Here is a 25,231-nt window from a genome sequence, read left to right as displayed (position 1 = left end):
AGATGGTCTTGTTTTCCACTTAGTAAGTAGTCTACAGAGCTTTGACGTTCCTATTTCCTATATAAGAGAAATTTCCTATATAAGAGAAATTTAAAACATTTTTTGTTCTTTCTGTCTTAGGGGAATAAAAAAACACTAACCACACATTTGGTTAAACTGCTTAGGAGAAGACATAATAAAGATTCCCCAATCTATACTTAATCTATACTTAACAGCCATAAACCTGAGTTACAGGCTCAGTTACTCCAAATAAATAGTTCTTATAGGTACTTAATTAGGCCTTGGTATCTAAATAACAAAATAATTTCCCCAAATAAATAAGAGGAAGGCAGCCCTATACCTTTGTTGCTCTATGGTGACAATATAAGGACCTGGCAAATCACTCATGTTTTAAAGCTGTAACTATGTCAAGCATTTATTAAGATTTAGTATATAGAGAACGTAGAGAACTGTACTCCCAAGAGCTGTGTTCTATACTCTCAAAAAGTATCTCTTGGGAGGTAACACAAAATTTAAGTCCTCACAATAGTGATTTTATTAAATTAGTTGCTTTATAAAACATTGCAGATGTCATAATTGTTAACATAACAATTTACCAAACTGTAGTTAACTAGTGCAGTTTGCTGAGCATGTTTTATAAAAGGAAATGCCAAAACCCTGGTAAAGTTGTTCCATTGCAGCCTAAGAGAACAAAGATTTGTTTCTCAGACACTTAAATCAGGCAAATAAAAATAAGTTTCCCTCCCCCACCTGAAGCACTTCATCAGTAGAAATAATAGCCTGATAAATAACTAGACAGTCTTTGCACTCAAGAGATTCTACAACATGTAATGCAATAATGGAAAGGTTTACCTTCTTTAGTTTCAAAGTTGGAGGGTTTTGGTCATTTTAATTTTATATCAAACTAGTGCTTTTCAGCCGCAGTATCTTCACTCTGAGATAAGCAGTCTTCTTCACAATGTATTTTTAATATCCTCATGTTCAATTTTAAGACAAAGCAATTTTAATACTAGGTGCACACCACATGCCCTTGCTGCAAACTGCTTTTCTTGACAAGTTATGAAGTAGTTCAAGGAGGTATGGTTAAGGCTGTATTACTGAATGGTGCTGGTAAATACTACACAATTTTTTTTTGTCATGTTGCAACCTTTTGTTTCCAATTTAGTGACTGCTGCTATGAAATCAGATAGCAACAACGACAACATTATTAGGTTTTGAACTATGATTTAGTAGCAACTTAGGTTCCCAATTTTAACCCCTTGGCAGCAAGATCCAAGTTCCCTCATTTGCACATTAGCACCTAAGTGTCAAGGGGTTAAATAACCAGCACAAAAGATACTGCACTTCTGATTGTAGCATTTGGCAGAACTGAAAGGAAAGGAAGTTGTGCTACATGTTCAAGGGATTGTGGGCAACATAAAGATGACACCAAGAAAAGATAAAATGTCACATGAAGTCTTCATAGTCTTGTACATATCCTCCATCATAACCACCATAATCTGCCAGATCATCTTTCATGGTGGCTTTTAATCCCCCTCCAGGAACCACACCTTTCTTCTTCTTTTTGGCTTTGCTTTGCTAAAGATGAAAGAGAGTTAATTCATGAAACTTTATGTGCTAGGGCATCTTATCTGGTACAGCAACCCTCATAAACACACAAAAACCTTTGGTCCCAGAAACACTAGTTCTGTAAGGGACATCCAAGCCTACATGTTTTGGACCTGAACAGGTCTCCCAGAGTCAGTCTCTCCAAAACTTAATCTGGGTCCTTGGTCCTGCTCTGGATACCTAGCCCACCAGCAGGGGTTATAAGTTATTGGTAAAAAGCCTTAACTTCACTGAAGCAAATTTAGAAAAGTGTGGATAAGTATCCCCCAATTTAAAATCACAAAGCTAACCTTTACTTGACATACTTCTCTTACTTTACTCTTACAAATACTCTGCAAAGTGAGTATTATTGTCCCTATTTTACAAGGGAGAAGACTGAAGCTTAGAAAAGCTGATTTACCTATAGGTATTAAGTGGCAGAGCTAGTATTTCAGCCCAGTCTGTGATTTCAGCAATTTCTATTAACTCAGAAAAGGGGAACATGTCTGGAAACAAAAGGATAGTAATCGCACCCATACTCCTGTTCTAGTCTAACTTAAATGGTATTAGTGAGTTGCTTGACTTTTAAGTAATTAGGACAGGCTCCTATTATATTTGTTGAATGTTAGACCTATAACCCCACTCTAATTTAATACACATTTCCCTACACAGCTTGCTCTTACCTTTTCTTGCTTCTGTTTTTCACTGCAAAGCACAGTCAGTGAATTGGTAATTTTTTTCAAGTCATCAATTTCCACTTTAAAAAAAAAGGGCATATCATTAAACTTGAATTTTTAAGCATTTTGAAAAGTTAAAGCTAAATATGTACATTCCATATATATCTATATATCCCAAAATGTACATTCCAAAAGTGTTATGAGAAATCCAATTTGTTCATTGTTAAACTTCAGTAACTTTGAAAGGACCATGAATTTCTCCTCTTTAAACATAAGGTGGCCGGGCACAGTGGCACATGCCTGTAATCCCAGCATTTTGGGAGGCCTAGGTGGGTGGATCACTTAAGCCCAGGAATTCGACACCAGCTTGGGCAACACAGCTAGACCCTGTCTCTTGAAAATAAAATTTATTTTATTTATGATGATGACCTGTAATCACCAACACACCATTGCTCAACCAAAGAGAAACTGTCTTTATAGCTCACAATGCTCCCTAGTATCCTTCCTCAGTCTAAACAAATGGGGGAGGATAACATGCCCTTCCATTAACACACCCCCAGTAATCAGGGAGAACAGACAAATAAACATGGAATGACAATTATTATTATTATTATTTTTTTTTTTTGAGATGGAGTCTCACTCTGTCAACCAGGCTGGAGTGCAGTGACGCAATCTCGGCTCACTGCAACCTGCGCCTCCCGGGTTCACACCATTGTCCTGCCTCAGCCTCCCAAGTAGCTGGGACTACAGGCGCTCGCCACCATGCCCAGCCAATTTTTTGTATTTTTAGTAGAGACGGATTTTCACTGTGTTAGCCAGGATGGTCTAGATCCGACCTCGTGATCCGCCTGCCTCGGCCTCCCAAAGTGCTGGGGTTACAGGTGTGAGCCACCGCACCCGGCCTATTTTATTTTTTTTGAGATGGAGTCTCGCTCTGTCACCAGGCTGGGGTACAGTGGCGTGATCTCAGCTCAGTGCAGCCTCCACCTCCCAGATTCAAGTGATTGTCCTTCCTCAGCCTCCCGAGTAGCTGGGATTACAGGTGCGCGCCACAATGCCCAGCTGATTTTTGTATTTTTCTTTTTTTTTTAAGTAGAGATGGGGTTTTACCATGTTGGCAAGGTTAGTCTCAAACTCCTGACCTCAGGTGATCTGCCAGCCTCAGCCTCCCAAAGTGCTGGGATTACAGGCATGAGCCACCACGCCCAGCCAGAATGACAATTCTTAAACCTATAATGACAACACCCTATCCCATGATGTCTCCATTTTCTTGCACGGGAACTACAATGAGAACAGTGACCATCTCTATGTCCTACCAAGAAACAGTCCTGTTCAGTGGACAGCATTATCAGCCTTATAAAAATATGAAGCTGGAAAGAGACACCAGGTTTTGGCTACCAGAAAGTGTTCAGTTTTGGTTACAGAACACCTCCAAAAACCAGAAAAAAATTAGTACATGCAGAATAAAATATCAACTCTGGGCACATTACCAATCAAATGTAGAACTCTCAGCTTAGTGATAATTTCTCAAAGAAAACCCAATTCATTGTGTTGGATTCCTTTTTCTCCATCTTAAAAACTGCAAATAGGCTGGGCATGGTGGCTCACACCTATAATCCCAGTACTTTGGGAGGCCAAGGCAGGGGGATCACCTGAGATCAGGAGTTCCAGAGCAGCCTGGCCAACATGGTGAAACCCCGTCTCTACTAAAAATACAAAAAATTAGCCGGGCGTGGTGGCAGGCGCCTGTAATCCCAGCTACTCAGGAGGCTGAGCAGGAGAATTGCTTTTTTTTTTTTTTTTTTTTGAGATGGAGTCTCACTTGGTCACCCAGGCTGGAGTGCAGTGACACGATCTCAGCTCACTGCAAGCTTCGCCTCCCGGGTTCACGCCATTCTCCTGCCTCAGCTTCACCGTGTTAGCCAGGATGGTCTACAATCTCCTGACCTCGTGATCCGCCTGTCTCGGCCTCCCAAAGTGCTGGGATTACAGGCATGAGCCACTGTGCCAGACCAGGAGAATTGCTTTAACCCAGGAGGCAGAAGTTGCAGTGAGCTGAGATTGTGCCACTGCATTCCAGCCTGGGCAACAAAGCAAGACTCCATCTCAAAAAAAAAACAAAAAACAACAACAAAAAAAACCTGCAAATACTAGCAAAACCAGTCCCTTCCGTACATTCCTGCTTCACCACCCATGGCTGGTCACTCCCATTCACCCCGCCCTGAAATGTATGACTCCTATCAAGGTGTGGCACCACAACCATGGACCCAGAGAATAGGTGCCAGCCCTGTCACTCAACTTGCACCTTGTCTAATTCTGATTTGTAAAAGACAGTGGCTGAAGTCTCACCCAACCCAAATCCTACAGTGCCAGAGACCTTTTCCCTCAAAAGATACTTCCCAGCCCCTCTCAAGTGATAATCAGATAAAAAGAATAAGCCAGTGTTTTATTAGCTGCTTTGCTGACAAGCCCAGGTATCTCTTAGGGAAGCCATTGTAAAACAACAAGTCCTCCTACCTCTACAAACAAACAAAAAGATCCAGCACTCAAATTCACTGTGTATCTGCAGAACGACATTCACAAGGTAATTGCTAAAAACAGCAAATCGTGAGTCTGTATTATAGTATCCTTGAAAATAAAAAATAACCTTCAACCTCCTGAAGATAACATCCTACTAAAAATCTACCCAGAGGGGCTAGAAATTAGAATTACTTACATGAAATACACACATCTCGAACTAAGACTTCCAAAAAACTGGCATAATATAGTGACTTTTCATATTGTGTAATTTTATCTTTTAGTAACTTTCCAAACTCTGTAAAGTCATCTCTTGAAGATGGGTTCATAGCATCTATTCCATAAACTGTATTATTAACACCTGTAGGAGAAAAGAAGCACTGAAAAGTATCAGGAGGTTAGGATTTTTAAAAATGAAACCTTACAAGCCAATTAGCTATCTGAATAACCCTGTTGTTTCATTCTAAAGCCCCTGGAGCCCCTGGAGTCATTGGATAGAATGGCTGGGTGGGGCGGGGGGGTTACAAACTTAAATCAGAAAAAAAGTTACATCTTTATTAACCTCTAATTCAGCATCTCCTTCAGTTTCAATTGACTGGCAACAAATCACAGTGGTATTAGCAAAACTTGACTTACCAGGAGAGATCACAAACACTCTCCTGACATTACAGATATCTTACAATATTAATATTGTTCAGTCATCATTACTCTCAAACAACATTATTTATTAAACCTGCCACTACACCTTATTTAATGCATCGATAAGGAAGCATATAATTCTGTATCACAAATTTGTCATTTTAGTATTTTGACATCTATTTATATATAACAGGTTTTCTTTATAAATAAGTATTTTATTCATTTAAAAACAATATATCAAGGCCAGACACAGTGGTTCACACCTGTAATCCCAGTGTTTTGTTTGCAAGGCCTAAGAGGGAGGATCGCTTGAGGCCAGGAGTTTGAGACCAGCCTGAGCAACACAGCAAGACCTCATCTCTACAAAAAAAAAATTTTTTTAATTAGCCAGATGTGGCCAGACGCAGTGGCTAACACCTGTAATCCTAACACTTTGGGAGGCCTAGGCAGGCGGATCACCTGAGGTCAGGAGTCCGAGAGACAAGCCTGGCCAACATGGTAAAACCCCGTCTCTACTAAAAATACAAAAATTAGCCAGGCATGGTGGTGGCATGTATCTGTAATCCCAGCTACTTGGGAGGCTGAGGCACGAGAATCACTTCAACCCAGGAGGCAGAGGTTGCAATGAGCCGAGACTGTACCACTGCACTCCAGCCTGGGTGACAGAGTGAGACTCTGTCTCAAAAAAAATAAATAAAATTAGCCAGGTGTGGTGATATTCACCTGCAGCCCTCACTATCCGGGAGGCTGAGGGGAGGATTGCTTGAGCCCAGGAGTTTGAGGCTGCAGTGAGCTATATGGTCATGCCACTGCATTCCAGACTGGATGACTGAGCAAGACCCTTTCTCTAAAAACAAAACACAACATAATACATTACAAAAGGGATACTCTGTTCTTGTCCAAGAACACCCCCACAGTAAAGTGGGGAGAGGGAACAAAAAGAATAAGAAACAAAGATGGATCCTGTGAAAGTATTTGTCTAACTCCAGAAGCTAAGCAGGGGTAAACATGTTAAATCCCAATAGAAGAAATCTGGCCTAGGCTGTGCATGGTGGCTCACGCCTGTAATCCCAGCACTTTAGGAGGCCAAGGCAGGCAGATCACTTGAGCTCAGGAGTTCAACAACAGCCTGGGCAGCATGGTGAAACCTTGTATCTACAAAAAAAAAACCCCAAAAAACAAAAATTACCCAGGCGTGGTGGCATGCGCCTGCAGTCCCAGCTACTTGGGAGGCTAAGGTGGGAGGATGGCTTGAGCTCAGAGGCAGAGGCTGCAGTGAGCCGATCTCGGCCACTGTACTCTAGCCTGGGTAACAGAGCCAGACCCTGTTAGAAAAAAAAAAAATCTGGCCCAGATGAGTTTTACACTAAGATAAGTATGCTTCTGTATCCTCCATGTCAAGTAGATTAGTTATTAACAATATTACATGTGGTATTTTAGTATGAGAAACATAACAGTAAAATCCTATTAACAATGACTGTATGAATGCATGTTTTTACCTTTTAGTCTATAACAGGTGTCCCATGCTAGGCTTTATGCACACTTCATAAACCTGCCTCTTTAATAAACACATGGGCAGCTTTTACCATCCTAGGAAGACACATAATAACAGCCAAGAGCTCTCTATAATTAGATGAGTGCAGTTAAGACCTGCCAAGCATACAATGGTGCACAGGAGCATTCACAGCAACTCCTGGTATTTGTACAGATCCACTGACAGATAAGGTCATACTTCCCCATGAAAAGGAAAACAATCACTACAGTCAGCCTGTTGATCTGTTTCAGAGTAGAGAAAGTATGAAAGTGGGGGAGGGGTATCAGAATAACTAGAGCTTTCCTTCTTGGCTATAAATTTCAGTGATTTAACTGTTTCAACATGATCTTCTACTCTGAAAAGTACTCAAAAGGTAACGGTAACTTGGTTAAATGAAATCAGGGCTTTGACTATTTCTCTAGCCATGTCTCTTACTCTGGAACACTCTGAATTTATCTATTTATAGGAGCCTGCACTTTTATCTCATGCATTAACCACAGCTGCAGACACTGCACAAAGAAATGGAGGCCCTCTAAAGATAGGGCATGGTAAGGGCAAAGGAGGGCTGCAGAAGGAAATGACACTGAGCACAAGAAGGCACAGCAAAAGCTGCATGCCTCACCTGGGGCTACATCCTACTAAGTCTTAAGACAATAGGACAGCCCTACAGTCCATTTCAAAGCTACAGACCTCACATTTCATGCAAATTTCATCCAGCTGATAAAAATATTCTATGCAGTAGTGTACTTCATCTGAGTCTACTCCTTTTTGCCCTTCTTGCATTGCTATAAATGACTTAATAATCTTTTACTCAAAAGTTATTCAAAAATCTGAACATGTAATGAAATCTCAAATATACACAGAGATTAAAAACTGCTTTCTAATATCTACATTAGCCAGTATCATGTTTCTTTTAAGAAAAGGAGATGTTTTCTGAACTTTCTGGGTATTCACCTGTAACAGTTTAATACTGTATTGTAATCATAATCCCATCTTACCAAAAGTTTCCTTTGCTAATTCGAGGTCTGACTCTTCCTGTAATTTCTTTAGCCGAAGTTTATCTGCTAATTGTTCTTCTGGTGTTAGCACTTTAGGTTCTTCAGGTTCTTCTAACTAAAACGAGACAAAAGTTTTTAAAAAGCACTGGGATTATGATGCACTCAGTACCTTTCTGTATTGTACGAATTCTTAAATAAGCGTATATAATTACAAATAAAAGTGAACACTGGTAATTACTGTTTCAGGCATTCTTCTAAACACTTTAGATTTTTTTTTTTTTTTTTAGACAGACCCTCACTCTGCCACCAAGGCTGGAGCACAGTGGCACGATCTTCGCTGATTGCAACCTCTGCCTCCTGAGTTCAAGTGATTCTCATGCCTCAGCCTCCCGAGTAGCTGAGATTACAGGCGTGCGCCACTACATCCAGCTAATTTTTGTAGTTTTAGCAGTGACGGGGTTTCACCATGTTGGCCAGGCCGGTCTCGAACTCCTGGCCTCAAGTGATCCGCCCGCCTCAGCCTCCCAAAGTGTTGGGATTACAGGTGTGAGCCACTGTGCCCAGTCCACTTTAGGTATCCTTAACCCAATTTTAAAGATAAGCAATGGAGGCACAAAGAAACAACCTGCCCACAATAATAGAAGGTAACACAGCTGGTAACGTGACAGATTTGTACCCAGGAAGACTGGGGTTACTTCTATAGCCTTTTTTAAAAAAAGGAATTGAGACTGTGGACAAGGTAAAAATATTACTTTCATACACTGCTACTAAAACTATATTGGAAAAACCTTTCTAGGGCAACTTGGTAATACGGATCAAGTCTTAAATAATATTTTTACATGCTTTAATCAAGTATTCTACTTCCAGGTATTTACCTTAAGAAATAAGATGCACACAAATATGTAAGCCCAAGAATGTACATTAGAGTATTATTCATAATTTCAAATAAATTTACAGACAACCTAAATGTCCAACAGAATGGTTCAAAACATTTCCCCTTTTCATCATATTGTATAATTATAAAATTATCACTATAACAAATTTTAAAGATATAATAGTAGATGTCATTTGTTTCCCAAACCCACTTCTCTGAGATGACAGTTGACAGCTTAGTGTATATCTATCTTCTCTTTATACTTGGATATAATTATTTCTTCCTTTTTTTTTGAGATGGAGTCTCGCTCTGTTGCCCGGGCTGGAGTGCAGTGGTGTGATCTCCGCTCACTGCAAGCTCCGCCTCCTGAGTTCACGCCATTCTCCTGCCTCAGCCTCCCAAGTAGCTGGGACTACAGGTACCCACCACCACGCCCGGCTAATTTTTTGTATTTTTTAGTAAAGACAAGGTTTCACCATGTTAGCCAGGATGATCTCGATCTCCTGACCTCGTGATCTGCCTGCCTCGGCCTCCCAAAGTGCCAGGATTACAGGCGTGAGCCACCACGCCCAGCCGTTTTCTTTTTTTTTTTGAGACAGGGTCTTGCTCTGTCACCTAGGCTGGAGTGTAGTGGCGCAGTCATGGCTCACTGCAGCCTCAACTTCCTGGGCTCAAGTGATTCTCCTACCTTAGCCTCCCAAGCAGCTGATACTACAGGCATGTACCACCATGCCCAGCTCATTTTTCTATTTTTTGTAGAGACGGGGTCTCCCTATGTTGTCCAGGCTGGTCTTGAATCCATGGACTCAAACAATACTCCCACCTCAGCCTCCCAAAGTGTTGCAATTACAGGCATGAGCCACCGCGCAGGCTGTTTTAATTTTTGAACCATGTAAATGTGTTCTGAAATAGAAAATAGGCCAGGCACAGTGGTTCACGCCTATAATCCTAGCACTCTGGGAGGCCAAGGCGGGTGGATCACCTGAGGTCAGGAGTTCGAGACCAACCTGGCCAACATGGTGAAATGCCATCTCTACTGATAATACAAAATTAGCTGGGCGTGGTAGCACACGCCTGTAGTCCCAGCTACTCGGGAGACTGAGGCAGGAGAATCGCTTGAACCCAGGAGGTTGCAGTGAGCTGAGATCATGCCATTGCACTCCCGCCTGGGCAACAAGAATGAAACTCCATCTCTAAAAAAAAAAAAAAAGAAATAGAAAATAGGCTGGACGTGGTGGCTCATGCCTGTAATCCCAGCACTTTGGGAGGTCGAAACAGGCAGATCACTTGAGGTCAGGAGTTTGAGACCAGCCCGGCCAACATGGCGAAACCCCATCTCTACTAAAAATACAAAGATTACCCAGGGATGCTGAGGCATGACAATTGCTTGAACCTGGGAAGTGGAGGCTGCAGTGAGCCAAAATCACACCACTGCACTCCAGCCTAGGTTACGGAGTGAGACTCTGTCTAAACACAAAAAAAAAAACAAGCAAATATTTCTGATCCTGTGCCAAATAATCAAAAACAAATACATTTATATATCACATGGCACAGAAATGAACAGTTTTTATATTTTGTTCAATATATACACTGCAAATAAAAACTAATCCTGGCCAGACACGGTGGCTCACGCCTGTAATCCCAGCACTTTAGGAGGCCGAGGCAGGCAGATCATGAGGTCAGGAGATTGAGACCATCCTGGCCAACATGGTGAAACCCCATCTCTACTAAAATACAAAAAATTAGCTCGCCGTGGCTCCTGTAGTCCCAGCTACTCAGGAGGCTGAGGGAGGGGAATGGCTTGAATCCAGGACGCAGAGGTTGCACTGAGCCGAGATTGTGCCACTGTACTCCAGCCTGGCGACAGGGCAAGACTCCATCTCCAAAAAAAAAAACAAAAAACAACAACAACAACAAAAACTAATCCTGCTGACTAGAATGAACTACAGGCACTGGCAAAAATCAATGACTGTAGTCACTGCACTATCATGACTATTCCTGAATGTTTGTGAAAACTTAAAAGACACTCATATATAAAACTGGGTTCTGTTTTTGCAAAAACCACAAATCAATTTGTTTTGGATTTTACCTATCTTATGGCATCCATTTACAGTCTTTACAGAGCCCTTCAAATTGCTAGGTAATATTTGCAGCCTGTTAGAAACTATACCACTACCAATGTGAGAATTCTGTATTTTAGAAAACAGAATTTACCCTCTTTTTAATTTCTTCTTGCCTTTTCTTCTGTTGCCGTTCTTTCTCTTTTATCTTCTCTGCTATTTTTTTCTTTTCTGAAATTTTTACCTCTAAAAGTAAAAAAAAGTTTTATTCAGTTATACTGAGTATTTTCCAGTTTATGGATGAGACAGACATGATACTTGTATACTGTTAAGAGACCAAACCTTTCCCAGCTTCAAACAGTGATTTTTCTCACAAATAATGGAAAACTTCTGGGACTCTTCCTTCTCCTCTCTAATGTGACCCCTAAGATCCAAATATCTCTTCATATTTCCCCACCATCCTATAGGCAGGGCTTAGATCATTCAACTATAATTAATGCCAAAACCTCTACCCTTTCCTACTAACAAGCACTCATACAGAAATACAACAAGTATCTAATCTGATTATATTTTGAGGCGACAGCGAAAAATTGCAGGGAAAACAGAATAAAGTGGGAATGGAAGGACACTTGGTTTCTAAATACCAAAATCTTCCATTTTGTGAGCGTTCTGTCATTTGTCTTAATACAAGTCACAAATGCTCAGCAAGACATAAAAACAAAAATGGAGGCGCCCCAGTGGCTCACCTGGTTTTACTTCTGCTTCCTCTTTTTTTTCATCATCATCGTCATCCCAGTTATCCTAAAGAAAAGGACTTCCATTAATAATTCCTGCATGTTTGCTTTTCCACGTGAACCTTATTATCAACTTGACTAACTCCAGAGAAATGTTTGTTGGTATTTTTTTGTACTGCATTAAATTTATAAATTAATGTAGGGAGAATTGACATCTTATAATGCTGAGCTGCCCTAACCAAGAATAAGAACTGTCTTTCCATTTGGTCAAGTACATTTTTGCATCTTTCAGAAGTGTTTTAAAGTGGTTTCCCTATTAGAGGCTCTGCGCATTTCTCTTTAGATTTATTCCTAAGTATTTCATCTTGTATGTTGCTATTATAAATAGGGTGTTTTCCTATCATGTCCTCTACGTGGCTATTATTTGTGTATAAAAATCTATCAGCAAGACCCGGTCTCTGCAAAAAAAAAATTAAAAAATTAACTGGGCAAGGTGGCATGTGCCTGTAGTCTCAGCTACTTGAGAGGCTAAGGTGGGAAGATCACTTGAGCCCAGGAGGTTAAGGCTGCAGTGAGCTATGATAGTGCCACTGCACTCTACCCTAGGCAACTCACTATCATAAAAACCCTGTCTCAAAACAAATAAACAAAAATGACTATTGGCTTTTTTATATGTTAATATCCTGCTACCTTACTGAATTCATTTATCACTTAAGTTAGATTTATCGTTGCTTCTCTAGGGTTTTACAGGTATGCTACCTTATCTGCAAACAAAACATAGCTTTACTTCTCTACCAATCCTTAGGCCCTCACAAGTGATTCACCTAATTGGGCCAGCTAAACCTCTAGTGCAATGTTGAACAGCAGCAGAGGTAATGGGCATCCTTGCTTTCTTGATGGAAATGCCTCTATTGTTTCCCCATGAAGTGCTGTGCATCCCAACAATTTTATGCAGTAAAATCTACCAGACTTCTTTTTTTTTTTTTGAGACGGAGTTTTGCTCTTCTTGCCCAGGCTGGAGTGCAATGGCGCGATCTCAGCTCACTGCAACCTCCATCTCCTAGGTTCAAGCGATTCTCCTGCCTCAGCCTCCCCAGTAACTGGGATTACAGGCATGCACCACCATGCCTTGCTCATTTATTTTTAGTAGAAATGGTTTTAGTTTTTTTTTTTTGAGACAGAGTCTCGTTCTATCACCCAGGCTGGAATACAGTGACGATCTCGGCTCACTGCAACCTCTGCCTCCCAGGTTCAAGTGATTCTCCTGCCTCAGCCTCCCAAGTAGCTGGGATTACCAGCGCACGCCACCATGCCTGGCTAATTTTGTATTTTTAGTATAGACAGGATTTCACCATGTTGGTCACACTGGTCTCGAACTCCTGATCTCATGATCCGCCTGCCTCGGCTTCCCAAAGTGCTGGAATTACAGGCGTGAACCACCGTGCCTAGCCCCAGTCTTTTCTTTCATTGCCTCTGGATGGATTTCAAGTCAATTAGAAAGTCTTTTCTTGTTTTTTTGTTGTTTTGTTTTGTTTTTGAGACAGAGTTTTGCTCTTGTTGCCCAAGCTGGAGTGCAATGGCATGATCTCGGCTCACTACAACCTCCACCTCCCGGGTTCAAGCAATTCTCCTGCCTCAGCCTCCCAAGCAGCTGGGATTACAGACATGCACCACCATGCCCGGCTAACTTTGTATTTTTAGTAGAGATGGGGTTTGTCCATGTTGGTCAGGCTGGTCTCGAACTCCCAACCTCAGGTGATCCGCCCGCCTCAGCCTCCCAATATGCTGGGATTACAGGCATGAGCCACTTTGCCCAGCCAGAAAGTCTTTTCTTACACCTAAGAATTCACCCACAATTTTTTCTAGAATGTATAGGGTTTCATTGTTTTTTTATTTAGATCTCTGATCTATTTGGAGTTTTTTTCTTGTGTATGATGTGCGACATGGATCTAATTTTATTTTTTTCCCAAATGGCTACCCAGTTGTCACAGCATCATTTATTAAAAACCCTTTAATAAATAATGGTTTTTTTCCCTGGGCTATGGTTTGAATGTGTCCTCCAAAGTTCATGTGATGAAAACAATCTCCAATCCAACAGTGTTGAGAAGTAGGGTCTTTCAGAAATGATTAGAGGCAAAGCCCTCATGAATGATTAATACCTTTATCTTAGGAGTAGATACCTGATAAAAGGATGAGTTCTGACACCTCCTGCAATCCTTTGTGCTCTTTTGCCCTTCTGCCCCAGGATAATAGAGCAAGAAGGCCCTCGCCAGATGCCAGCACCTTGATACTGGACTTCTCAGCCTCCATAACCATAAGAAATAAATCTGTTGTTTATAAAATACCCAGTCTTGCATTCTATTGCAGCAAAAAACATTTTAAGATACCCTGTGACTTACCATATACTAAATTTTAATATGTACTTGGTCTATTTCTGGGCTTTTGATCCTATCCCACTAGTCTACTGTCTCTTCATATAACAGTACCGTACTGGTTTTTTTTGGTTTTGTTTTTTGAGACGGAGTTTCACTCATCACCCAGGCTGGAGTGCAATGGCGTGATCTCAGCTTACTGCAACCTCTGCCTCCTGGGTTTTCTCCAGCCTCAGCCTCTGGAGTAGCTGGGATTACAGGTGTCCACTACCATGCGGGCTAATTTTTGTATTTTTAGTAGAGACGGGGTTTCTCCATGTTGACCAAGCTGGTCTCGAGCTCCTGACATCAGGTGATCCACCCACCTCAGCCTCCCAAAGTGCTGGGATTGCAGGCGTGAGCCACCATGCCCAGCCCGTACTGTTTTAATTAGAGGCTTTACAATATATTTTAATGTCAGCTAGGGCTAGTCCTTGCTTGTAGGTTTTCAGATTTTTTAGTGTTTTCTTGGCCTTTCTTGCATGTTTGTTTTTCCATATGAACCTTCATATCAACTTATCTAACTTCATAAGAAAGCTTCTCCATTAGCAGTTAGGACAACCTAGCTGAAATCAATAGCCTCTCTGAAAGTGATTCAGTTATTAATAAATAAAAACTGAGAGAACTTTATAGTTCTTACTTCCCCCCAAATGTAAAAAGCATCCTATACTCTGGCCAATAGCTCATTTATTTCAAGGAATATTCCATACAACAATAAGCCTGATTAATGAATTAAGTCTATATAATTCTTAAGCCCACTATTAAAAAGGAGTCAGGCCGGGCACGGCGGCTCATGCCTGTAATCCCAGCACTTTGGGAGGCTGAGGTGGGTGGATCATGAGGTCAGGAGTTTGAGACCAGCCTGGCCAACATAGTGAAACCCTGTCTCTACTAAAAATACAAAAAATTAGCTGGGCCTGGTGGCAGGCGCCTATAATCCCAACTACTTGGGGGCTGAGGCAGGAGAATCGCTTGAACCCAGGAGTGGGAGGTTGCAGTGAGCCAAGATTGTGCCACTGCACTCCAGCCCAGGTGACAGTGTGAGACTTCGTCTCAAAAAAAAAAAAAAGGCCGGCTCATACCTATAATCCCAACACTTTGGGAGGCCAAGGTGGGCAGATCACCTGAGGTCAGGAATGCAAGACCAGCCTGACCAACATGGGGAAACCCCGTCTCTACTAAAAATACAAAATTAGCTGGGTGTGGTGGCGCATGCCTGTAATCCCAGCTACTCGGGAGGCTGAGGCAGGAGAATTGCTTGAACCCGGAAGGCGGAGGCTGTGGTGAGCCGAGATCGCGCCACTGCACTCCAGCCTGGGCAACAAGAATGAAACTCCCGTCTCACAAAAAAAAAAAAAAAAGTCAAGAGCTAATCAAGCCTTCATGGATCCCACTCTCTAACTCAGGGCACTTTAATCCCAGCACTTTGGGAGGCCGAGGCAGGAAGATCACTTGAGACCAGCAGTTCCGAGACCAGCCTGGCCAACATGATGAAACCCCGTTTATACTAAAAAATACAAAAATTAGGTGGGCATAGTGGTGCACGCCCGTAATCCTAGCCACTCAGGATGCTGAGGAACAAGAATAATTTGAGCTCAGGAGGCGAAGCTGCAGTGAGCCAGGATCAAGCCACTGCACTCCAGCCTGGGCAACAGAGACTCTGTCTCAAAAAAAAAATCTATACTCTGTTTTTTCTATGCCTAACTCAATCACTGAGCTAAATATAAACCAATTATCAAACACAATTTTCTAAAAGCTCCACAGAACTTAGAAGGCTCAAGTTTAATAGGGACAGACACAGCCCTATGATTAAAGACGGTTTTAATCATAGGTAGCCTGGCCATTGTCTCAGCAACCACCAGGCACACTATGACATGCCATTTGAAGCTGAGTGGCAAGATGGCAAAAGCAGGGCAAGAGGCCCTGACGCTACTAAAGAAGCAAAGGCTGACTAGTATGACTAATATGCCACAATATGACACCAAGCTTCTGGTTTCATAACACGACAGATCACAAATTTGTATCAGTCTACGAATATAAACTAACCAAGCCTTGATTCTTAATAAAAATCTCTAAGTCCACTAAAGAAATTAAAAATTCAACATCCTGATTAAGGCTGTCATACAGTCTGCAAGCATAATTAAAGGAACTTTGTATTAAAAAGTAAGTGTATTTTTATATTCATCTTACTTCAGCAATTTAACCCACAGCTCGAAGTTTTAACAGATTGAAAGCAAACCAGCTAGTCATTATTTGAGTAACTGTGATACTAGAGTTAGAAATTAAAGATCAAACGTTTGTATTTCGCCGTTAGTTTGCTAAGTGCTATACATCACAGTATAAAAGGAATCAAAGAGCTAAAAATAAAAGTGAATTACTAGGCATTTTTTGTTTAAATCTTCACAGAACACAGGAAGGCTGGATCTGTGAGTGATATGCAGCAGTGTTTCAGATAGGAGGACCATTTGCTTACTTCCAGAAGATGCATATTTACAACCCTTCTGAGAAACAGGTGTAGTAACAAGGTTAATTCTCACAACAGTCCTGTAAGGAAGGTAGTGTTATTCCCCCATTTCACAGAAAAGGAAACCGAGGCCCAGACATAGCCATCCCACAATCTCAGTGGAAAACTAAGGGACCTGCTCTGAATGGACCAAAGTTCTTTAAAGTGTCATAGGTATAAAGTTACAGTTAGAAGAATAAGTTCTGGTGTTCTATTACACAGTAGGGTGATTATAGCTAATAACAATGTTGTATATTTCAAGATAGTTCCATGAGAAAATTTTGAATGTTAACACCACAAAGAAATGATAAATGTTTAAAGTGATGAAATGGTAATTACAATGTATACATGCATTGAAACATCACAATATATCCCATAAATATGTACCTTATGTGCCAATTATTTTTAAAAAGTTTTAAATAACTAAACATTTGACCTTTTTATTGAAAATAAAATGATTTACTTTTTAAAAAAGCATGTTTTAAACACTTGCTTACAAAGTTCACGGTTTAGTAGAGTTCAATTCACTGTAATAAGGCAGCTTACAACACATCTTTAGAGTAACATGCTGAGATACATCCTTTAAATGTATACATGTAAACAGCTTCATTTAAGGCTTTAAACACAATGTTAAGGAAGGTCTTTAAAAAGCATGTTTTAAACACTTGCTTACAAAATTCACAGTCTGGTAAACAATTTAATTCACTGGAATAAAGCAGCTTACAATGCAAAATAATAATAAAAATAAAAATAGTATTATAGTAAATATGACTTCTTCCCTGAGTCCTGAAGTATAAAATAACTAACTGGGAACTAAGTCCCTCTCCTGGGAACTCTGGGAATCTCATTAAAGAGAAGGATTACACATATTAAGATATGCCCAGCTAGAGGTATACTGGTTATCAACCTTCTCACCTTAAATTGCCTGTAGTGGTTCTCTACTGATCTTTTTTTTTTTTTTTTTTTTTTTTTTTTTGAGACAGAGTCTCACTCTGTTGCCAGGCTGGAGTGCAGTGGCGCAATCTCTGCTCACTGCAACCTCCGCCTCCTAGGTTCAAGCAATTCTCCTGCCTCAGCCTCCTGAGTAGTTGGGACTACAGGTATGCACCACCATGCCCAGCTAATTTTTGTGTTTTTAGTAGAGACCGGGTTTCACCCGGTTAACCAGGATAATCTTGATCTCTTGACCTCGTGATTCGCCCGCCTCAGCCTCCCAAAGTGCTAGGATTACAGGCGTGAGCCACCGTGCCTGGCCCCTCCCACCTTTTTTTTTTTTTGAGATGGAGTTTCCCTCTTATTGCCCAGGCTGGAGTGCAATGGCACGATCTCGGCTCACCACAACCTCTGCCTCCTGGGTTCAAGCGATTCTCCTGCCTCAGCCTCTGAAGTGGCTGGGATTACAGACATGTGCCACCACAAACTGGCTAATTTTGTATTTTTAGTAGAGATGGGTTTCTCCATGTTGGTCAAGCTGGTCTTGAACTCCCCACCTCAGGTGATCCACCCGCCTCAGCCTCCCAAAGTGTTGGGATTACAGGTGTGAGCCACCACGCCCGGCCAGTTTTCTACTAATTTTAAGAAACTGGGCCAGATGTGCTGGCTCATGCCTGTAATCCCAACACTTTAGAAGGCCAAGGCGGGTGGAATACCTGAGGTCAGGAGTTCAAGACCAGCCTGGCCAACATGGCAAACCCCTGTTTCTACTAAAAATACAAAAAAAATTAGCAGGGCGTGGTGGTGTGCACCTGTGGTCCCAGCTACTCGGGAGGCTGATACCCAAGAATCACTTTGAACCCGGGAGGCAGAGGTTGCAGTGAGCCGAGATCACGCCACTGCACTCCAGCCTGGGTGACAGAGAAGGCCTCCGTCTAAAAAAAAAAAAAAAAAAAAAAAAAAAGAAAAGAAAAGAAAAAAACTGGTCTGCAAGCCTCTGGTACTAAGAGGTCAAGAAGGAAGAAGTATGGCTGAAAATAGGGAGCTCCATCTCAATACCCCCAAGGTAAAGAAACAAACTCAACATAGGAACATTTTTATTTAATGTTGATGCTCTTCAATTACCCTTCCCAGAAAAACATCACCCCCACCCCACCCATATCACTGCTCCCTCAGTACATTCACACCAACTCTATGTCCAGCTCTATTCCTGTCCCTAGTTTCTCCCATCAAAGCATAAACCTTACCCCAGACACACATCAATGCAGACATAATGAAGCTACCTAGACATTCCCTACTCCATCACAGAATGGATTTTAGTAGCAAAAGAAGTGATTCTGGCCAGGCGTGGTGACTCACGCTTGTAATTCCAGCACTTTGGGAGGCCAAGGCAGGCGGATCACGAGGTCAAGAGATCGAGACCATCCTGGCCAACATGGTGAAACCCCATCTCTACTAAAAATACAAAAATTAGCTGGGTGTGGTGGCGCACACCTGTAGTCCCAGCTACTTGGGAGGCTGAGGCAGGGGAATCGCTTGAACCCAGGAGGCGAAGGTTGCAGTAAGCCGAGATTGCACCACTGCCCTCCAGCCTGGAGACAGAGCGAAACTCCATCTCAAAAAAAAAAAAAGAGGTGTTTCCTATCAACATGTCCCAAGAAGAGCCATGACATCTGCTCCTCAATTCATAAAAGGACCATCCAAACCTTGACCGTCACTCTCTCCCCAAAGTGCTTACAAGTCTGACCTGAAGTTACTACCAAACTAGCACTAAGCCCCTAAAGAAAGGAGCATAGTAAGTGTCAGCAAAAAGAGACTGGTCACACTTCCAAACAGATGTAATTATAAAAGCAAAAGGCCAGGTAGCTTTCCCCAGGAAATTAGAGTTTTTGTTTCCATAGTTATAAAATTAAGTGTCTGAAAAGTAGATTTAAGGTAGAATGTTCACCACGCTGCTTCAAAAAATATGTCCAATTTTCTGTAAACATTCGAAGTTTGTAAATTCCAGCAGCAAATTCAGATAAAATGTAAAAAGGGTTCCTAGAGAAACAGCTAAAATTAACACTTAAAATAGGGAGCAAGTCTACAACTCACTTCAAAGAGCCCTCAAGGGTTATTTGGTTCAAGAGACTACCTATGAACATCCAATTAAATCCTTTACCCAATTATTTTTGGCAGCCAATTAATCTTTCAACTATAATATCCAATTTATCTTCAAAAGAATCACCCAGGCTGCTCTCCTAAAATGGCTAGCTTCTTAGAATAGGGCCTGTTTATAAACTACTTGCTTATCTATATTCTTGCCCTGTGGATACACACCCATCATTTAAGCTGTTTCTATGAAAGAGATGGCTGCTTTTTAACTTTAAAACTTGCTTCCTAATTGAATACAGCTAAGTATCAGAAGCAAAGCAGAAAACTTTAAATCTTGCTTTCTTTTTATTTCTAACAATGTAGCCAGTAGTTAGCTGGTTCTGTCTTCATAATATAAAACTACATTATGTCACATGCAATGAGAACACATTTAGGACTGAAAATGCTTTCCAACTTAAGCAAGATGTATTTATAGATTGTCAAATAGAAGTAGCTTCAAACGAGCAATAAAACTCTTTTGCCCTATAGCAACGGCCTAGGAACTAACATATACTCCTTCTCCTTTTTTCTTTAAATAATTTGGTTTAGGTAAAACATAATCTCTTGCTGGGGAAAAAAAAAAGAAGTCTTTAATTGGTGTTCTGTAAGCTGTGCAGTTCTACTCTGAGAGAACTCAGAACTGTGCAATGAGATCTTGGCAAGAGTAGACTTCCCACCAAACTTCAGTTTTTTAAAAGCCAAAATGTTCTTCCACCATCTCAGAACTATGCTGGATGCCTAGAAGCCAAGGTGCCTGCCTTAGTAAATTCTACTTCATTTAATTCAATTCATTAAAGCTTTTAACATACTACAATGGATTAGCACTCAGCTGAATTCCATCTCAATGCCTACCTGTCTCATATTCAGGACAGTTATCAATCTACTTTAAATTCCTGGCTAAGCAATATCAAGGCACTGAACACTAAACAAGCGGTTTATTTACAATGATCCATCATGACAAAAAAATATTTTTCAATAACAAACATGCTTCCTAATTCAAAACTTGCTAGTTTATAAAAGTGGCAGGGTATGAAATGATATGATTGAGATTTTCTTGAAAATAATCTGGTTGGAGGAGGAAAGTGGGGATACAGAGGAGACAAGACTGGTCACTGGTTTATTAAATGTTTCTCTCTACTGCATGTTTGGAATTTTTCATAAGTTACACATACACACATTCTCTTCAAAATACCCATTTTCTGGCAAAATGCCCACATTCTGGGTATTTCCTAGTAATTCCACATTTCTGTAAAATACAGATCTTGTTCTTTAGAAGTTGTTTCCAACCCCTGAAAAATGTCCTTATCTGGTAGATTCAAACTATTTATTGGAATAGGATCATAACAGAGGGTGAACGAGTAGGACGAGAGGCTCAACTAAATCTGTTCTTCAGGATCGCTCTCTCTTTAATGTGTTGGGGTCTTGCTATGTTGCCCAGGCTGGCTTCAAACTCCTAGGCTCAAGCAATCCTCTTGCCTCAGCCTCTTCAGGATCTTTTAAAAGAAATGCTATATGGTTACAGAGGCAAATGCCTGAGATGGCTGAACACAGCTAGAAGTTTCTGCAAACTCTGTACCCTTTGAATAAATCTAGCTTCTAAACTGTTCTACTGAAATGCTAGGAGACTAGTAAAATGGAGCAAAAGTTATGTTGTCCTTGCTTCCAGTAGGTACTCAACTGCCTTCTCAGTCAACACATCCTACGTATCATACCAGCAATGGGGAAGGAGTCATATATGCCAAGTGAACAATTTTTCCCACTGCCTCTGCACAACTATCAGGATAGTAAAAAAGGTAAATAAAGCCAGGGTGATGGGAAAGTATGCTCCCAAGTTCTCATCTTTTTAACTGGGGAAAAGCATAGCCTTTTCTCGCCATATATATTAACAGTTTTACAGTTTCACCTAAGTCCACTTCTGCCACTGCCAGACAGCTATTTGAAAAGTCAAGGACAGCAAAATACTAAGTCTACTAAATGATAGTAAAGTGCTGGAGCAAATTATAATAACAAAAACATCAGTTTTCCTTTCATTTCCCAGGACATTACAAATGACATTAAACCTGTATTTTTAAAGGTTAAGTACTAGATGCTGACATAAACAGAAGACCTCATGGAAACTAAGCCTTGTCTGCAACTCCTCATAAAAAGTACAAAAACATAAGAATTCAGAAATTTGGTGATATGGCTGAGCCTGCTGGCTCACGCCCATAATCCCAGCATTTTAGCAGGCTGAGGATAGATCACTTGAGCCCAAGACCAGCCTGGGCAACTTGGCGAAACTCCATCTCTACCAAAAACACAAAAATTAGCCAGTCTCACAAATCTGTCTCAAAATAAATAGGCCAGGTGCAGTGGCTCACACCTGTAATCCCAGCACTCTGGGAGGCTGAGGCAGGAAGATCACTTTGACCTCAGGAGTTTGAGACCAGCCTAGGTAACATGGCGAAACCCTCTCTATAAAAAAAATAATAATAATATATATATATATAGCCAGGTGCGGTGGCTCACGTCTGTAATCCCAGCACTTTGGGAGGCCGAGGCGGGTGGATCACAAGGTCAGGAGTTCAAGACCGGCCTGGCCAAGATGGTGAAACCCCGTCTCTACTAAAAATACAAAAATTAGCTGGGTGTGGTGGTGGGAGTTTGTAATCCCAGCTACTCGGGAGGCTGAGGCAGAGAATTGCTTGAACCCGGGAGGCGGAGGTTGCAGTGAGCCGAGATCGTGCCACTGCACTCCATCCTGGGTGACAGAGCGAGACTCCATCTCAAAAAAAAAAAATATATATATATATATATATGTATAAAAATTAGCTGGGCACAGCGGTGCACACCTGTAATCCCAGCTACTAGAAAGGCTGAGGCTGGAGAATCACTTGAACCCGGGAGGCACAGGCTGCAGAGATCGTGCCACTGCACTCTAGCCTGGGAAACAGGGTGAGACCTTCTCTCAAAAAATTAGATGAATAGATAGATTGTTTTAAGTTAAAAAAAAAAAAAAAGAAAAAAATTTAGCACTGAAACAGCAACGGGGCCAGGCGCGGTGGCTCACGCCTGTAATCCCAGCACTTTGGGAGGCTGAGGCAGGCAGATCACAAGGTCAGGAGATTGAGACCATCCTGGCTAACACGGTGAAACCCCGTCTCTACTAAAAATACAAAAAATTAGCCGGGCGTGGTGGTGGGCACCTGTAGTCCTTGGGAGGCTGAGGCAGGAGAATGGAGTTAACCCAGGAGGCGGAGCTTGCAGTGAGCGGAGATTGTGCCACTGCACACCAGCCTGGGCGACAGAGCGAGACTCCGTCTCAAAAAAAAAAAAAAAAAAAAAAGAGCAACTGGACAAGATAATTTTTGTGGTCCCTTACAACTTGTAAACATCCAAAACTTGTTCCAAGTGATCAGAATTATATTCATCAGAGGCTGGGTGCTGTGGCTCATGCCTGTAATTCCAGTACTTTGGGAGGCCAAGGCAGGAGAATCACCTGAGGTCAGAAGTTCGAGACCAGCCTGGGCAACATGGCGAAACCCCGTCTCTACTAAAAATACAAAATTAGCCAGGCGTGGTGGTGCGTGCCTGTAATCCCAGCTACTTGGGAAGCTGAAGCAGGAGAATCGCTTGAACCCGGGAGGTGGAGGTTGCAGTGAGCCGAGATCGCGCCATTGCACTCCAGCCTGGGCAACAAGACCGAAACTCCATCTCAAAAAAAAAAAAAAAAAAAAAAAGAATTATATTCATCAGGATCGATACCATTTAGATCCCTTAATCCCAAAGTAGTTATTCCATGACATTAGTCTAGACTATCCATTAAAACTTCATTTTCTGCAACTTCTTTCCTAATATCTCTAATCTTTTCTCTGCATTTGTTAATTTATTCCCAAATTTCATAACAGATGTCTTAACTGCCACTTCCTATATGCATGCAAAAAAATGAAAGGACCAATATGAACCCAAGGCTCAAAACTGAAAATCTGCTACAATGTAGGGGGGTAACTAATATCTTGTAATGTGGCTGGTAACAAAATCTAGTCCCATGTTTCTATAACATGTAAATAAAGCATCTAAGTGTCTTCAAACAATAATCAGTCGATCTATTAACTTCAGTGTGTGCAAAGCTCACAACATTCTTGAACCTCAGGCTCTCAATAAATTGGACATCCACACATCCAACCTCATCGGACTGGGGAGAGAACAGAAAAACTCAAAACAACATCCCTATTAAGTTCATAGTGATTATCTAGCTTAAACTTTTCAGCCCAGGCAGGATTTGCAGGGTTCTCCGTTTGTGTTTATAAATTAGGAGAAATTCACTAAATTAGGCAAAACCACAAAAAAAATCATTTTCCATTTCACACAAAACTTTATCTGCACAAATATAACAAGATTTTGAGAACTTTGTTAATAAGAGTCTTAACATTTTGGATTTGAGACTTCTGTAACTACTGTAAAAAAAAAAAAATACACGTAGAAGTAAATGTAACTTAAAGCTGTAAAATGAACCCTTCGGAGTTTTCAAAATCAAACGACTGAGGTAAAAATGATTATCTACAAGGCATAGACAAAAAACAAAAACAAAAAAAAACCACGGGCCCGTCATCTACAACCACCACCAAATGTTCAATATTTCCTTAGGTGTCGTATGTGTGTAGCTGAGTAACTGTCGTCTCTCCATTTCTCACGTCACGGTGTGAACTACCTGGGTACCCACTAACTGCGGTACCCACTAACTGCGGGTTATCTCAGTGTTCACTTCAGTTCATCCTTTTTACCACAGGGTGGGGGAAGGGAGAGCCAAAAGTTATTTCCTTTTACTGTTTCTAGCTGTCTCGTGTGGGAAAAAAAGGTTGAAATTCAACCACAATATTTCACTCATCTAATCCCTCGAACAAACTGTATAAGTAGACCTCAGGCTCATAAATGAGTTACTGGCCCTGGACTGACCTGAGCTCGAAAAGACAGGCGAGTTTCAAGGCTTTCCATATGGATAAGCTACAAGGCTCAATTCCCAACTTCCTGGTCTCATTCCTATGAGAGGCTCCGGACCGCGAAGCTTGCACGTGGGCCGACCCGGCCGATGCTGTCACCTTTCGTCGCCAGCCGGCGGGTGGGATCCAGGCCGGAGAGCAGACTCTCAACCGGCGAGGGAGTCCAGGAGGCCACGCTGCCAGTCTTCGGCCCACACATGGCCGGCAAGCGGAGGGGAAGACAGCACCGCCAGGCCCTACGCTCACGCCTGGACCCACGGCCCGCAGGCCCCGGCAGCGCCCCAGGGCCCAGAGTCGGCCGGCAACAGCGCCAGCCCGCTCCCGCGCTGCCCGGCGCCCTAGCCCGCACCCACCTTGACGTCCTCGTCCTCGTCCTCGCCTTCCCAGCGGTCCCCGCCGGCAGTGCCGCCGCCCCCCACCTTCCGCACTGGGTCTTCCACGGAGAACGCGTCGGCGTCTACGGAAGAGAGCGAGCCGTGTTAGTGCCTGCCACTGCGTGGGGCCGGCGCCGGCCCGGGCCCTGCGCCAGCAACTTCTCCTCACCCCAGGAGTCCGAGTCCCCCGCCGCCGCCGCCGCCGCCGCCGCCATCTCGAGCCGGGTGTGAGCGTGTATGAGAGAGAGAGCTAGCGAAGAGTTAGCACAGCGGAGGTG

General features: G+C 42.0%; 1 protein-coding gene across 1 annotated transcript; it reads right to left on the bottom strand.

Annotated features, from left to right (window-relative positions):
* Positions 1–511: 511 nt before the first annotated feature.
* On the bottom strand, positions 512–25,188 carry EIF3J (eukaryotic translation initiation factor 3 subunit J). The gene is given in 8 exon segments (NM_001132675.1): positions 512–1,578; positions 2,271–2,344; positions 4,981–5,142; positions 7,953–8,067; positions 11,041–11,132; positions 11,633–11,687; positions 24,933–25,036; positions 25,123–25,188. Coding segments are annotated over 8 exon segments (780 nt in total). The 5' UTR covers positions 25,169–25,188; the 3' UTR covers positions 512–1,446.
* Positions 25,189–25,231: the final 43 nt, after the last annotated feature.

Source organism: Pongo abelii, chromosome 16 (genome assembly GCF_028885655.2).
Source record: "Pongo abelii isolate AG06213 chromosome 16, NHGRI_mPonAbe1-v2.0_pri, whole genome shotgun sequence".
Classification (NCBI taxonomy): domain Eukaryota; kingdom Metazoa; phylum Chordata; class Mammalia; order Primates; family Hominidae; genus Pongo; species Pongo abelii.
This window is presented reverse-complemented; position numbering and strand designations above follow the sequence as displayed.